The sequence below is a fragment of the Megalops cyprinoides genome, chromosome 2 (assembly GCF_013368585.1).
Source record: "Megalops cyprinoides isolate fMegCyp1 chromosome 2, fMegCyp1.pri, whole genome shotgun sequence".
NCBI classification, from domain to species: domain Eukaryota; kingdom Metazoa; phylum Chordata; class Actinopteri; order Elopiformes; family Megalopidae; genus Megalops; species Megalops cyprinoides.
In genome coordinates this window covers 52,269,232-52,285,889 of record NC_050584.1, presented here as the reverse complement: position 1 = coordinate 52,285,889, position 16,658 = coordinate 52,269,232, and the positions used below count along the sequence as shown (strand labels likewise).

At 39.5% G+C, this 16,658-nt stretch overlaps 1 protein-coding gene across 1 annotated transcript; it reads right to left on the bottom strand.

Annotated features, from left to right (window-relative positions):
• Window positions 1–1,727: 1,727 nt before the first annotated feature.
• On the bottom strand, window positions 1,728–9,658 carry LOC118796078 (protein shisa-like-2A). Its single transcript, XM_036554913.1, has 3 exons — window positions 9,477–9,658; window positions 7,048–7,184; window positions 1,728–1,912 (listed from the first exon to the last, which is right to left on the bottom strand). Exons 1-3 carry the CDS (start codon window positions 9,656–9,658, stop codon window positions 1,728–1,730), a joined length of 504 nt encoding a protein of 167 aa, XP_036410806.1.
• Between the last annotated feature and the right edge of the window lie 7,000 nt (window positions 9,659–16,658).

The following is a 16,658-nucleotide window of genomic DNA, read 5'->3' as shown; positions in this document are numbered from 1 at the left end:
TAAATCTGTCAGTGTGCCTAGGATGTGAACTTGTACCAGGTTTGATTTTACCTTTTATTTACATTTGAACTGCTTCACCGATATGCCATTATTGTTAAGAGATACATTCATAAAAAAAGATACAATCTTTCTCTGTACCAAAAATAGTATTTCTGCCAAAAGCAATATATTCTTCAAATGCATATTATTTCCTACGTTAATTTGATAGTGAAGAGACTGATTCAGATTCTAATTCTTAAAATACAAGACCTATGACAACAGATGACAGAACAGAATTTGACTAATTAAATTCAACCTGAAGTGCTAACATTATTAGTGAACCGTGATTTAATATCCCGAAAACTATCAAATGTAGAAGTTTATTAGTAAAATGTATGGTTTTATGCTTGATGTCATGTGAGCTGGACCATGTATATTTCAGTCTTGAATGTGGGGTTAGAACAGGTCTATTGTGCTTTGATTTCTCTTTCCTCAAATTTTTTGAAAAGTCCATTTTTGTACTGGATTATCCAAATTATTGAGGAGAACATTGTTCTTCAACGTGGTTCAGGCAGCAATTGAAGGTACTATATTTATTGTGATTCCTCATTTGAAAGCTACTTAACCAATGTTAACATTACTTCTGAGATCATACTCTCTTCACATAGAGAGCTAACACCTAAAACAAATATTTTTGCCCAAAAAACATGTGTTCACTGTGTAAAAGTGTGGAACTGTACCCAATTAGAGTAAATTCTCAATTAGAGAGTACTTTCAGATCCTAATAATGAATAGACAGCTGGATTTTTAAAATAACAAAAAAAAATAGTCTTCTGTAAATACTTTCACAAAATCAATGAAGAACACATACATTAGTGTCATAATATTGCCAGAGATTGCCACTGGGTTTCTTTAAGAGATTTTATTCAGATTAGGAAAAAGTAATTTTGCCAAATAAGAACCACATTGGATGTGCATTGACATTCTTTATTCTGGATAGCTTCATTTAATTGGAAATCTGAAGTAGTTCAGATTCACTATGCATGAATTCTGTTCTTTGGGTATAAATAAATTCAAGGTTTCATGATGTTTTAACAGTCCACATTTGGGCTGTTAACATGTGACCCTTTTCTCAGAAGTGAAGTTCATATACTTCCCCAAGCACTTCACAGTAGGAAATTATTTAAATAAAACATTAAATTAGATGTTTTTATATTTAAACGTTCATGAAGTATTAAGGTCAGATAAAGCAAACATTTCAACTTGTAAACATCATGCTGTGAACAGCAGGCCAAATGTACCCACAGCAATGTTAAATACATTTTTACTATTATATTTCTAACCATTTTTGTGCATGCACACAAGGGAATCTGAGCTGCCCATCACATAACAATTAGACCTTGAAAATGTTGTGCTTCTCACAATATTGGCTTGTGCCAGTGAGAGAAGAAGGGCACTTAAATGTTGCTTTGGCACTTGCAAACCATTTACATTTATGTGCAACCCCCAGCAAAGCTCACAGAACAAAGTCAGTGAACACACAGTTTTATTCACAATCTGTATTTGCGTAGAGGTAGTGGAAATGGACATGAAGTCAGTCTGCATGCTTAAAGCTGTGCGCCCTTGCTTCTGGAGTTGACTGGCCTGGACTCAGAGTGGACTGTTCACGTGATGAGACAGCGAGAGGAACCAATGAGCATCCATCTGGAGAAGAGCCTTTGAAGCTTAGCTAGTCTTGTTGGGAACCTCTAGGAGGGCCCCTCCACATTGATTGTGGTAACTGTTGCCATGAAGCACCTCTGAAAGAGTCGGTCCGGGTCAGGGGGCTGGTTATCACAGTCCAGTTTGCGGCTAAAGAAATGCCTGCGGAGGCCTTGTGGTCCTGTGGGGGCGTTGGATTGACTCGGTCCTTCTAGCACACTCAGATCAGAACCTGGAATAAACAGCACATTCGAGGGCACAACATGAGGCTCTCTGGTATTGCAGCTGCATCTGCAATTGATTTTTTACCTTCAGGCTCAGAGATCGTTCATACTCGCTTTTCTTATACTTTCCAGAATCTAAACTTTGTTGCTTTGTACTTTCCTATGGAGGTCCTAGATTCTCATTACAAGAGATATCTGAACAGACAGATAGCTGCCAGGACCTGTTCTATGTGTTTTCCCCTGTCTGTTGTCCCCTGAGTGTGTCTTTGTTGTTGTTGTTGTCTTGCATGTCTTGCATGTGCTTTTGTTTACAGACGCCATGTGCTCCATCATCCTGCCGCCTGTCCTGTCGGTCTGCCCTCCTGCCACACCTGCCACCTGAAGCTCATTCTGCTCACCTGTTTCCTGTTTTGCCATTATTAGTCTGTATATTTAAGCCTCCCTGGTTTCCCAGTTCCTTGTCAGACTGGCTCAGTGTATTTGCCTCTTTCGGTCCGGCCTTTGTAAATTTGTATCGGTGTGCCTTTTGGATCTCCCCTTTGCCTGCTGATTTGGATTATTCTCTGCCTGTTTGTTGTTTACCATCCTGCCTGTTTTTGACTTTCATTCCTGCCTGCACCCATTGTTCCTGTCTGCCTATCTGTTCCCCTGTTGATGAACTCTGCTTGTATTAGAATTCTGATTTTGCCTCTGATTTTTGGATTGATTGAGTGTGTTCTGAGCCGTTTTGGCTTTTTGACCTTGGATTGTTTTGCAGCCTCGATTTTGGCCCCGAACTGTCAATAATTGCAGAATTTTCACTAGTGCGGTCAGCGTCTGGATCCTTCTTTCATATTCTTGACAGAGCTCATTTGTATGGCCATACACATAGCTGAACCTTATGGCAAATAACAGATGGGCTCTGATTCTCCTATGAGCATCAAATATATAGATTTTGGCATTTATGAATGCAAGTAGTCCTTTAGTAGCCACATTCAATGGATTTTGTCACAGGTTCATTATCCATATGTGCATGTTATGTCTATATGATTCACACATATGAACAATTATACAGTTGCTCCAGATTACACATACCACATACACAAAGTTACCTGTTTGCAGGGCTTTGCAAGCCTGGCTGTTTTCAGTCACCTGAATCTAATTATCAACTAAAATTTTGTTGATTTATTTGTTTCAAAGCTAAGGGGGAATTTATTTTTTCACAGTGGATCATTGGAGACTTTTTCTATTCTATTAAATGAATTAAATAATGATTTTAGAAACTATGTTTTGTGTTTTCTCAGGTGTCCCTTGTCTAATAATACATTTTATTTGGTGATATGAAACCATTCAGTAAGATAGACATGCAATAAAAGGGGAAAATACTTGTTCACACCACTGTATGTTTATGTTTAGAAAAAGCAGTTGGCCTACTTTTTGCACACTTGAGAAGTAGTGCAAGATTATATTGCCAAAACAATGTTCTGAATTTTCTATTGAATTTTGTAGCCCTGTGTAACCATTATAGCTCTACGGATGTAGCTGTTTTGCTGCTTTATTTGAATTAGCTCTTGTAACAATATCTGACATGTAGCTACATGGAAGACCAAAGTGCTATCTAGTTTTAAACTTAACAATCGCATGTTTTGACTTCTTATCAAAGCTGGGGAACATCAAAAGGACAGCTCTTGTCAGGGGAGGTGCATTGGTTATTTCATTACTGCCAGTCTGTTTTCTAAGAGTGAAGGGTTTATAAAGTTGTATCCCCTTATATAGAGAACACCAATCTGATGTGATATTGCATGTTCATTTCAAATGAAAAATTGTTTCTGTATTGATTCTTCAGTGTAGGATTGTTACATGCCCTGATGCTTTTTGCGAGTCTTCATTGAGTGAAGATGAATAATGTGTAATTTCCCAAAGTAATGACAGCTACAGTTCCACTACAGTTCAGAGCTACTGAACGGAAATTTTCTCCATTCCAGACCAGTTGTTCTCAGACCTCAAGAGAGTTTAAACATCCTGTCTGATGGAACAGGGCATTATGGCTCACTGCATTGACTGTAACTACAGTTACTTCCCTGTACCATCTAACCAAGATGTTTTGGAATTCAGCTGTAGTGTGATAGTATGAAAGAACACATTAATTCATTCCACACAGGCAGTAGAACATATTCTAGCACCTGTAACCTTGATGCAGTAACACAGGGCTATAAAGGGGTCATAGTGACCTTGAGCTCTTGTTTATTCACTGATGCGACTGCAGAGGACATAAAAGCAAGGACATAAAAGATTATGCTTACACCGACAAACCGCTGAACATCAGAAAATACATCCATAAGAAGTAGATCTACAGCCCCTTGAAGATCCTTATGAGTCATTTTGTACAGTTTCCAAACTGAACCACTTTCATACACTTCAGATTTGAAAGAATAGAAATCCAAATGGGAAGTCATAAACAGCTCCATTGTGACTCATGTTTTTGCAGAATCAAATATAAGCATTGGTACTGAGAAAGTCTCACCTTGATAAACTGTTTCAATTGAGCTCATTATGAGCCAGGAATGCCCACTTTACATAACATGACAATAATGAAACTGTACAAAGTTTATTCTTCAAGAGTATCAAAAAAGTTTCGCATCCAATAACTGTATATATAACTTTGTTCCCATCATATTATAGTCCATCACAGCATCTGATATGATAATTCAATATAAAAGCCTATCTTTCATAGCACAGTGAAGCTGTGTATTTGTGTGGATTGTTCAATGACTCTTAGTGAGACAGCTGATCAGAAACCCATAAGCACCCTGAACAGCAACACCCACAATATATCCTGAAAACCTAAAACAATGGTCTCAGCATCAAGAAAAACTGAAATTCACAAAGACTGTAATTTTGTATTTAGTCATGATTTTAAGTCACCATTACAAAAGGGCACCTGCACAATACATACGTTACCAATAACTATTTTTCACACAAGTCACCCTGTGCAAATACAGTGAGCTGAGGGTCTGGGCACCAGTTGGAGAATGGAGGCAGCTTCAGTAACATAATCCAAGCAACCTACAGGTGCCTGACAATTCACAGGGTGCCTGAGAGTGGCGAGATGAGCAACCATTGCCCACATACCCACACCTACCCCTAGCAGCACAAAGTCAATTTGTTCTGCCGCTGTGTTCTCCTGGTCATCATTTACTGATGGTACAGTTGGGACTGAACCCAGGCCACAGAGCTCATCAAGTGCTTACAGCAAGCGCCTAACCTTCTCAGCTACTCAGGAGCCCTGACCATTCACTCTTTATAGGGTGAAGGTAAGACTTGAGTGGAACATTTGCTACGATGAAAGAATTCATCACATGATTTGGTAAAGACGTGTCCTTGTCTTTCAGCCATCCATTGTCTACTTTCCTTCTCAGCTATCTTCCAAGTCAACATCATCCTTTTGAAGCCTTAATTCAAGTACAATTAAGGGCTTTTTATGAAGACCACAAAACATTCTGTACTCACAGTCTTGCAACAGGAGGAGAAGTTCAAGGAATGAGAGGTTGGAGTAGAGGGAATGTCCCCTCCTTACTATGGATAAACTATGTACTGTTATGTGATTTGTTGTAGTTGTCATAATGTGTTGATGTAATGCTTATAGTTATCTTAAGTCGGGGTCAGGTTGATTCATGGAAGTTGTGTCATGGGCATGAATAATACCAGTGTAAGATTTATTTTTACATTTGTTGTAGGAATTACTGTTGCATTAAATATTGTGCATCGTGTGTCAGATCTGTGCATGTGTGCCTTGCTGCACGTAGTTACAGACATGGTAGTTCGTCTCATGTTTGCATGTGTGTCTGCCAGTTCCTTCTTTGAGTAAAAGAGCTGAACACATTCTGAAGCCTGCTGCATCCGTACTCTACCCACATTCTCTCACATAATAGATTGTTAAAATCACCTGTCTTCACCCCCGTACACCAGTATTTATGGTTACATATCACATAGCAGAACAGCCTAATCAAAGGCCTGTGGGTTGGGGAGGCCTGATTGGCACAGCTCAACTATAAGACACAATCTCACTCATACACTAACTCACGTACAGTGCACTGAAGGACTGGAGATGAATCAATAAATTGTTTCTTTGGGCCAGGAATCATCATATTGATTCAAGAGAAGTACAGGTTGTGAACTGTGCATCAGTAAACACTCACAAGGTACCACTCATCCGTCTAGTCTTTACATATTTTCCCTTCGACGGGATTGCCATGGACCTGGTCAGCCCTCTCATCAACAATGCTAGCAGACACCAGTACATAATAGTTACGGATTTTGCATGGTACCCTGAAGCAGCCTCCATGCATAAGCTAGCCACAAAGATCTCCAAAGAATTTGATGTTCAGCAGGGTGATGACAGCAAAGGTAATCCAGACACATCGAGGTCTTTTACATCTTCCATAATGCTAAGACTTGTGTAAATTGTTGAAATCAGAACAGAGACCAGCCTCAGTTTATCATCAAGAGATGGACTTGAAACCCTGAATTATGCTATAACACAGTACATCAATGACATTATAGGCCACACCTCATTGGTGTGATGGACAGCAGAAAATAAAGAACCAAATACTGAGTGACCTGTTCTTTTCCATTGCTTCAATACTGTGATTTCACTGTTGTCCATAGGCAGCATCCAAGCATGGCAACCAAGGTACCTTGTTCAGGTGGGACACTCTCAAAAGAAGTGGTGGTGTAAAAACAATGTGTTCTGTCTATAGGCAACTGTTTTTCGTCTCAGAACTGTAGCTGCATCCAAAAAGTTTAATATAGTATTCAGCATTTAACAATTTCACAACTTCACAGAAAAATTCTTAGGTCATTTATTTGTACTCAGAGTGGTACTCTGCAGTGCATTTCAACCAGTCAGGTCTTCTTCTAGTCTATGATACAGAATAGAGCTTTGTTTCCCGTGGGAGAAGTTGTTCCCTCAAAATAAGTCACATAACTTCTAGCATTGGTATTCAGTCATAATATAAGGGCATGTCACTGACTTGGCTGTAACTCCTACTATACAAAATGTTCCGGAATAAAGTAAAACTGACAGTAGATATGCATAAGCACGTCTAGATAGAGATTTTTAATGGGGTCACATTTGCTTCCAGTCACCAGTGTTTCCACATACCTGGCGCCCGCAGTGGTAGGCCGTTGTCCAGGCGACTTGGTTTGGTGGCTATGAACAGATAACAGAGGACACAAATGGTAATGATGAAAGCCAGCAGAACCACAGCGGCAATGGACAGGCCCACCAGTGCCCCCACACTGTCAGAGAGATAAAGACAGACAGAGAGAGAGAGAGTCCTGTCAGGTGCTGACAAGTGGATAGAGAGACCAGTGATATGCAGCACAGTTAACAGATTTAACCTGGTCTGCAACTTGAACTCAGGGAACTCACAGGTAAACAGAATTTTAATGCAGTGCCTTCTTCAACAGCCTTTTATTCTGACAGACAGTTTTGCAGAAGTCCAGTGTAGGTATTTGTGCTGACACAAGCAGTTTTATAAATGCTGAGTTTTCTTGAAATATTCTACAGTAAAAGGAACCATTAGTACACCAGAGTCATTCAATTATGTTTTGAAAGATTATAATTAACAAATAGAATGTGCTCCAGAAAATAAAACTACCGTGGCTGCTTTGTTCGACAATCACATGGCTCTACAATTAAAACCTTCAGTTTTAAGACTTAAATCATTATGCCATTAAATAAATCAGTTCAGGCTCTGTATTTTAATTTCATTAATTGCTTAAATAATTTGAGTGTGGGTTATGTGGGTATATCTTTTGACTTCTAAATCAACCTGCCAGACGTTATTAGAGATTCATGTTTTTTTTTAAAGGGACCATGCAATGCAAAACAAGCTTTGGGCTAAAATCCAGCAAATGAAAGGTCATTGTTATACCTTTCAAAAATCATTTGCATATTAGACTGTTATTCAGTGTTTCTATGCCTTCATATGATTAGTTATTGCTTGGAAGATTTGCTTGGCTAGCTTCAGCCTTAAGACCCTGAGATGAGACTACTACACTGCACTGACCACAATACCCCAGCTGCTTCCAGTAATACCATGATTTGTCAGTCTCCTTCCAAGAGGTTAACTGAAGCGGCTGCATTGTCAAATCAACACTGTTTCATTTATTTTTCTGAAGAAATAGATTCTCTTTTTCTATTTAAAATTTAAATGAAGAGAGTAACATGGCAGCTCTGTCTGACTTACAATAAATGTAATAGTTAATGGTAAAAATGAAACACAATTCAACTGAAGCTGGACACAGAAGCAAGAACACAGTCTCTGTATGTATAGGAACAATCAGTGCAGATATGTGATTGATGTACTGGATTAATTTCATTTCACTGGTGTACACTTACAATAGGGCCTTATCGAGAGCAAGTTACATACTATTTACACATCCGGATATTTTGCTTACACACCTCAAGACAGGGCCAGGCTTTAGAGTATATCAGTGGTATTGCAAGCTGTTTTAAAATTTAACCGCCAGTGGCCAAAAGTTAACTGAAGACACCGTCACTGTCATCTCACTAGTGGCATTTTTGTTCCAACTGGTGACGATTTTGTGTTTACTGATTACTTTACTGTTCTTTCTCTAAGCATTTTATTCGATCTGATGATATTTGTGTTTACTTGTGACAATTTTTCCCTTAGTAGTGACGTTAATTTTCTTAATAATGTTCTCGTACAAGTAACGTACATTTTCTTTAGTGGCAACACCATTCTCACAACGGACGTTTTTTTTTCTTTACACTATGTTCTCAGGCGTCTCCTGTATGGTTATATTATAATGTTACTGTGAGAAAATTCACTATAGCCTTCTTGAAGTGTCTTATTTTACAACCGAGAACGTCACATCACATTACAGAGGGAAAGCGTATAAGCTGCATCCTGCCATGCAAAATTAATCATAAATTAATGCATTGCAATTAACTACTTTAGACGTATCTACCGAGAATGTTATATAACAGCATGTGTCTTTATGGATAAAGTTCCTGCTTTCTATGTTGCAAGAACATATTTTAACCACGCACGTCATTGCAGCCGACATAAAACATGACATGGTCAAAACATGTTCAGGTGCTGTTCATGCTGTTGTCTCGGGTAAAAGTAAAATCTTCGTCCCGTCTGCCATATACTCCTGGAGTGTTTTTTAAAATACATCCAAATGAATATGTTGATGCAGACATTTGAATGAAAATACTGCTGTAGTTCCTCCTTTGCCCATTCGCCGAACAAGTCTTTCACAAAACCGCATGCTTCATTTTAACCAACTTAAACCAAGACCCTCATCAAAAACTTTATTCGATTTTAAATCATGCGAATAGGTCCAAATAGGACTTTCATATTTATCAGCGCAGTGTAAAAATAACGCATGTTGCATATCGCAAAGGAAATGAGAACACAAATTAATTGCACAATGCACAAAAAAATCACATAAATGTCATGAACAAATTCAGCATTGAAATTCCGCACCGCAGTCAAGGCGAATGAATGATAGTGTTGAGAGGTAGACAATGGTCATACATATATAAATTAATCTTACCTCAGCCACCACATGTACCCATATTCATAAGGGAAGAAGCTATTGGGGTCATCACAGCAGTATTTGATATCGTTAAACCCACAACAGAAAACCGCTTTGGCATCGCTGTCCGGTTTAGGACATGTAAACCCATTTACAAACACTTTGTCTGCACTGTAGTAGCTCGTGCAATCCGCGCTCATGTTGACCATCAAAATCACACCACAGTCTGAAACTGGTCGTAGTGAAGGCGCAAACCGTGTTCAGATCATGTTAATATTTACTGCAGTAGAAATTCCCACAGCGTGTTTTGACGTTTCACGATTTCAGGGTTACTTCTCAGCTACTCCATTTGTCCCACTAATTGCAATAATGACCACCACCTGTAGCCAGATGAATGATCAAGTAAGCACACGAGTATTGCTTCTCAAAGTATAGCTATTCCTGTCTTCAGTAGCGCAGCTATGCTTCTGTGGCTGTAGGGTATTGCACTCCTCTTTAAATGCTAGGGAACGACTATTCCGGAGCGGATCGTCAGTAGTTGCCCCCCCCCCCCCCCCCCCCCCAATCCATCTCTCTCTCTCTCTGTATCTCTCTCCGAAATGGTATAAATGCACTTGAGTGAAACTAAAGACGTGCGCATGTGAACCATTGAAATGCACACAGAAAAGCTTTGATAACATCAACGATCTCGCAACAGTTGAAAATCTATAGAGATGAGAACGGTGAAAATCGCCAGTGAGTTCATGAAAGTGGGCAAAATGTATGGGCTCTATGGGAACCATAGAACGAAGAATGATGAGATTTGTTGATGCAAGGCTTGACCATACACACATAGGCGTCATTTACGATGGGGACGTTGGGGACATGTCCCCACCACTTTTTGTCATGGCCCATTTCGTCCCCACCACTTTAAAAAGGTGTGAACACGTCGAACCCGTCGTTGTCCCCAGCACTTTTCAAAACAAACTGACGCCCATGCATACACACATATTTTATACATTTACATTTATTCATTTGGCAGACGCTTTTATCCAAAGCGACTTACAAAGGTTACAGTTCTTTACAATGTTATCCATTTAAACAGCTGGATATTTACTGAGGCAACTGTGGGTTAAGTACCTTGCCCAAGGGTACAGCAGCAGTGTCCCATTTGTCGCATTTATCTGAATTAATCATAGACTCCCTTCCTATCATTACACTGAAAATACAATTGTAGTTAAGCATAAAATACCATGTTTCAACGTCTGACAGCACAGTGTTCTACAGTTGATGTCACGTGCACTCCTCTAAAGAATGATTCCACGTTCTAGAAGTGTGTTTTATAGTTATTACTTCAGAGATCATGAGGAAAAATGAAAGCATGCTACGAAACAAGAAAGTGGCATTGCGATTATGGCACAGTCGCGCAAGCTGGGGAGATAACATTTAGGTGCGTGAAGTGCAGCGATTGCGCGGCCGACAGCTAAGAGTGTGCTCTGAAAAACCCATTTCGTTTTCAGTCATCACCACAAACTAATGAACATAATCCATCGTTCAGTGCACGTAATCACTCACTGCCTGTCATTAATAGTATTAATGTGTTCATAAAAAATTCACCCGACGTATTTAGCTGCTCCTTGATCTGATGGCATACTGAGACCGATTTGGGCGCTATCCAAGGTTCTGATCTTCCTCCGGCCATACTTCAATCGATTTCAATTTACTGAGTGTTGTGACATGCGCCAGTTCCGCGGTCAGCATTACAGGTGTAATTGCTCTGAGGACATGCGTTAATCAGATGTCTCTTGAAAATAAACCGTCAATCGTTTTTGTACTAGTTGACTTGTGACGTTAAATCCTCCTCTGTTATCAGTATACTACAATGCTACGGAGGTACTAGGTTGTTTTTTTCCTGTGTAGGGAAGTTTAACACTCCTTCACCAACATGCTTGAGGCATGCTTGGTGCTCAGGTAGTTTCAAGCTATTCTCATCGGAGACAATACTGGAAGCATGAAATGGATGGCAAAGATATTACAGCGTCGATCTGATCCTCTGTGTCTCCGATTATGCCGTATTTAAAAAGCAGAATGCAAATATGTTTTGTAATTGATATTTGTTTCCAATTTTGTCAAAGGAACGTTTTGCTTTACCAAATAGATAGATAGTTCTTCGATTTCCCCCCTTTCATATCCTTTCTTTAATTTCGTATTGGCCAAGAAAATAAAATCAGGATTTGCAACCCCATAGTCACTAATCCTGCACAGCTGTTTGTATTTAACTAAAAATTTATGTAGCTTCAGTTCCAGATGATTTTCTACAAAAAAAAAAAAAAAAATTACTTGATTGTTTTGTATATCTCAAACAGAAAATTTGTACTGTTTGGATTTCAAAACTGTCATCTAAGGAAGATTAGAAATGTAAATAAATAAAAGTAAATGGAGGAAAGACACAAAAATTAATACCAAAATGAAAAATTAAAATGGTCATTTTGGCCAAAGATAACACTGGGCTCAAAACCAGGCCATAGGGTTCAGTTCTTTACGTGGTTTAATGTGTTCACACATGGTGATGCTAACAACAGCACAGAAAATAAACTTGTGAATTATTAGTCTGAAGTCAGCCTTAGCAACACATGTAATCTTTCTGTGACTAATGGATTAAAAAACACTATTTGCATCAAAGAACCTTTCAAGCCTTTTATTCCATTCAGCTATTTTCTGCACTTGAATCTCTGACCTCTTTTCACCATTTGCCATTTGCCACTTTACCATATACCATCCATCCGGACACATCTTGCTCAAGTTAATATAATTATACAATGGTGGGGTGAGAGAAAAGTTCACTCTCCAAATAATTAAGGTTTTTCTATTTCCACTCTGCTTACTTCCTGTGCACTTCCTGCTGCTGACATTCTCATCGCCATGCTGTGAAAAATCAGCCTTAATCAGCCTCATGCCATAAAACCAGGTTAGCAGTTAACACCAAAACTCCACTTAAAAAAAAAAGGAGGCTTGGACAATGAAGCCCTTGCCGTTTTATGTCAGCAACATGTAAGAACATTTATTTTAATGTTGAGAGAAAACTAATCTTACGGAATGTTAAGTGACTGGATGGCTGAGTGAGTGAATAAGAAATACAGCTAGTAATAGATTAATACAAACCAAAATGGTATCACCTTAGATGGAACTGAACTGCACTTAAGTCAATGTGGTAAATACACATATGCAGTGTGCTTCATCCACATCCTTACCAAAAGTAACTAATATGCGTGCATGCACCAAAATGACAGTTATGCTGCACTAAAAACTAAACATTTCATTAAACCAAGCTTTTTTTTTTTTTTTTTTTTTTTGCTTTATCCTAATATGTAACCCTGTTTTGGAATTGCCAATTGTATTAGGCTCAGCTGCTGCATGCACACAGGAGCATTGAAGGGAGACAATGAAATCTTCAAAACACTCATATGCAGTCAACTGTCATTTTTTTGCTCTACAAGACTCAAAGCACACTTCACTGCAGTGGACACTGGAGGATATGCACTGCTCCTGATCTGAGCAGGTCATAGGCACCTGACAAATCACAGGGTACCTGCAAGCTGTGAGATGAGGAAACCCTGGCCAGCTTACCCCTATCCTCAGGTGAGCAAAGCCAATTTGTTCTGCGACTGTGTTGACAAATTACGTGGCTGGTTTTTAACCTGGGCTGTAAGGACCTGGTCGTGCTCATAGAGAATTGTTTGCCACCTGAGACACTCCGGACCCAAGCTTAACATGCAATGATTTTTTGTTGTGGTGTAAACTCCAAACTTAATTAGATAAAGATGTCAGGGCACAGGCAAGGACTCAGGCGCGGACCACGAGAGCTCCAGATTCCAAGTGGCGTTATTAAGGACACAGGGCAGAATCGTAACAACAAAACAGGCAGGGTAGAAACCAGGCGGGCAGTCTGAACGCAGTCAGGAATCAAAGCCAGGGACAGGCAGTGTCAAACCAGGTACTCAGGTAGATCAGGTGAACAAGGCAGGGCAGCAGGCAGGAGCAAGGTCAAAGCGCAGGCAGGGTCAATTCAGGGACCAGCGATCAAGCAGAAACCACAGTGGGAACAAGACAGGTACAAACACACTGCAACAAACTGGCAATGAGACAGAGACAAGCAGGGTAGATATAGGGCTGGGCTGATGAGATGATGGGAAGCAGGTGTGCAGGCAGGCAGGTGGAGATGATCAGGTGGGCGGAGACAGGGCGGAGAGCGGGGCAGGGCTAGAACACAAGGACAACAAAAGCACATGGACAGGGAAAAACAAAAACACTACAGCTAGGGGGTGGGAGCACTGACAAAAGAGTTTGGTTCAAATAATTCTTATCAACCGCTACCAGAAATTATGTTAGCTTTGAAAGCTGGCAGTCATTTTGTCAATATTCGTTTCTAGGACGCAAGAGATTTTTGGCAAAAAGACCTCTTAGAAGTGTAGTACTAACAAATTACGGCTCCGGTGACTTTTCTTTTTAATATTCCAAAGTTGTTTTCTTTTTATATAATTGGGCCCCACTAAAATCCTCTAAAAGGACTACAGACTTCGTTTATGTCTATCATTTTATCCAGTAAGACTAATATATTCTTGCAAAACTCAATGATTTAAAATCTCCCCCTCCCCCCATATATACACACACACATATATACTGCATATACATTTACATGATCAACCTGTGAAATGACATCACAATATAATCGTTTTCAAATGAAAGGCAATGACAAATCTGAAAAACTGGAACTGTTAGGGTTTATTTACCAAAAACATATGAAAAAAGAGAATCGATTACCTGTAACTACCAAATTTCATAGTTTGTCTTGAACAAATTCAAGACAACTTAAACTATGACTATCTTATCAAACTGACCTTGAAAATCCCTCAAGGTTTTGAAGTATGCTGATACATTGCCATCTGCCTTGACTTGCACTGAATTTAATTGCTTGATGAATAATCTGAATTGCTCCAAGGATTCCTCTCATTTCTCAGATGAAAAACATTTCCATTTCCTTGAGCATCCAATATGTTTGTTTGCTTGTTGTTGTTTTCTTAGGGTAATGATTTGTGGCGATGACAATAACAAAAGTAAAGCAATAACCATCAGTGAAATATGGTTCTCAGGACCTGGCAGCAAAAGGCAAATACTTGATGCTTGTTCCAACCTGAGTAGCTCACCCCAGTGTGTGTGTGTGTGTGTGCACATGATTACATATGTAATATGTAGTATTATATATATTGGTTTGTATTGCATTGTATCACAATAAGTCAAAGTGCCAGTTAAACAAAAAAAGAGGTAATGGTTGTGCCAAGTGCTAATGACCTCCAAGCATGATAAAGAAATAGTTTCCATATGATGTAACCTTGATTCACTACATTGAAACATGAACTGCCTACAGTCTATACACATAATTGCCCCCCCCCCCAAGAAAAGTGTATGTCTCTGTGGCTCCTAAATCATTCTGACTCATTGTTGAGGCCCCAGCAATACCTAGATTGTGGCCAACTAGCTACAGCTACAAAAGTAAAGAAAACATGGCATTTTTTTCTAGCTGGCATGACTTTCCACCAAAGACATTCTTTCTACAGATATTTGAAAGGAAAGGATATTTGTAAGGCACTGTCTTCACCCTAGTGATTTCAGCAGTTCAAAGCTGTCTCTTTTTCAAGGCTTCGTTCATTTAGATGCAGAAAAAAATAAATGCATTCCTCCATTTACAGAGTAAACATTATTGTTGCCATAAATTAATCTATTAAAATGATTTAACTACATAATCTATCAAAGTTTGTACTCTCTCACTTTTTGTCTGTTGTAAGAATAAAGGACAGAAGAGGAAAACGGAGGGCTGGTATAATAGATAATATACTTACACAAAAAATAGATAGACGACCTTGCTGTAGTTTGCCAATAGACATGTCCAAACATCTGTGATTCTGTGAATGAGGTGGAGTAGGAACACCAACCAGTGGCAAACAGAGAATGCCACCAATCACAATATCATGTTTCTTACACCCTGTCCATAAACTACAAGACGCAGGACACGCCGGAAAATATTTCAATCAGTGTTTATCTACTAAATAAAACCAGGAGGGACCAGAAAGGCTACAAGAGCATCCACATAACTGGGCAGATCCTTGAAACAGGATAGCAACTTCATTTGCTGGTGGAATCTGCAGACAAAAAAATTCATAATAATTAACCAAGCTGCCTGAAGGGTTCACACCATGTGCAGCATTCCGATTGCGTTCCCCCAAAGAAGTGCACTTTTATACAGACCCGCCGATAAGGCTGCAAGCAGCAGCCGCGCTAATTAATGAGGAGGTGCTACTGCTGCTGTGCATGTGAGCATAGGTGATGCTGTTCACGGTCCCGCAACACTCCTGATCTGTTGAGGCGCTCAGGGTGCTAAAATGAGAGCAGCTGGAGCATCTTAGATAAGGATGCAGCCACTCGTACTTATACTGAACGGCACTTGTGGTCTGAAGTGTGTTTCAAGACTCGTGCCTGCGGTCTGTACACTCCTCTAGATTAGGTGAAACTCTGCTCAGCCAGTTTGTCATAACCAGTTGATTCCATTAAATTTCAGGAGGTGAAAATCGGATTAGAAGGTACATGAATAGTGTCAAGTTTTTTAATGCTCCTTATCTGAAGCAGAGAAATAAAACAGAAGTCAAGTGTAGATCCTTGAAATGGGAGGATAAATGTGGTCCCTTCGTTTGCTGGTTGAATTTACACTTAAAAAGTGATTATTATTACAGCTGCCCATCTTATTAATTACCAGGAGCCAAAAATTGGTTTCAGTCTTACACATGAAGAACTCTAGAGTATAGCCTGCCTTTTGATGAGCTGATGAACTCCTTGTACATGTCTGTTCATAAATCCTGCATGGCTAGTGTCATAAGCTAGGGGAGGCAAAATACACTGGCAACTAGCTTGCCAGCTGTTTTCTGCTGTTTTCTATCAATAGTGCCATTGATATATTTCACATCCCATTTTGAGCACTAAATATTAATGTTGAAGAATTTAGGTACATTTCAATTTCAATGCACCTTTGTCCCTCCAGGGGAACGAGGACTGCATTCCTGAAGAACCACTGCAGCAAATGGGGTTCTTGGAGAGGTGAGGAGTATACTTACCAGAAATAGGAAAAGAACCCAGGTATCCCAGTCCACAGCCAGAGTGACATAACTGATC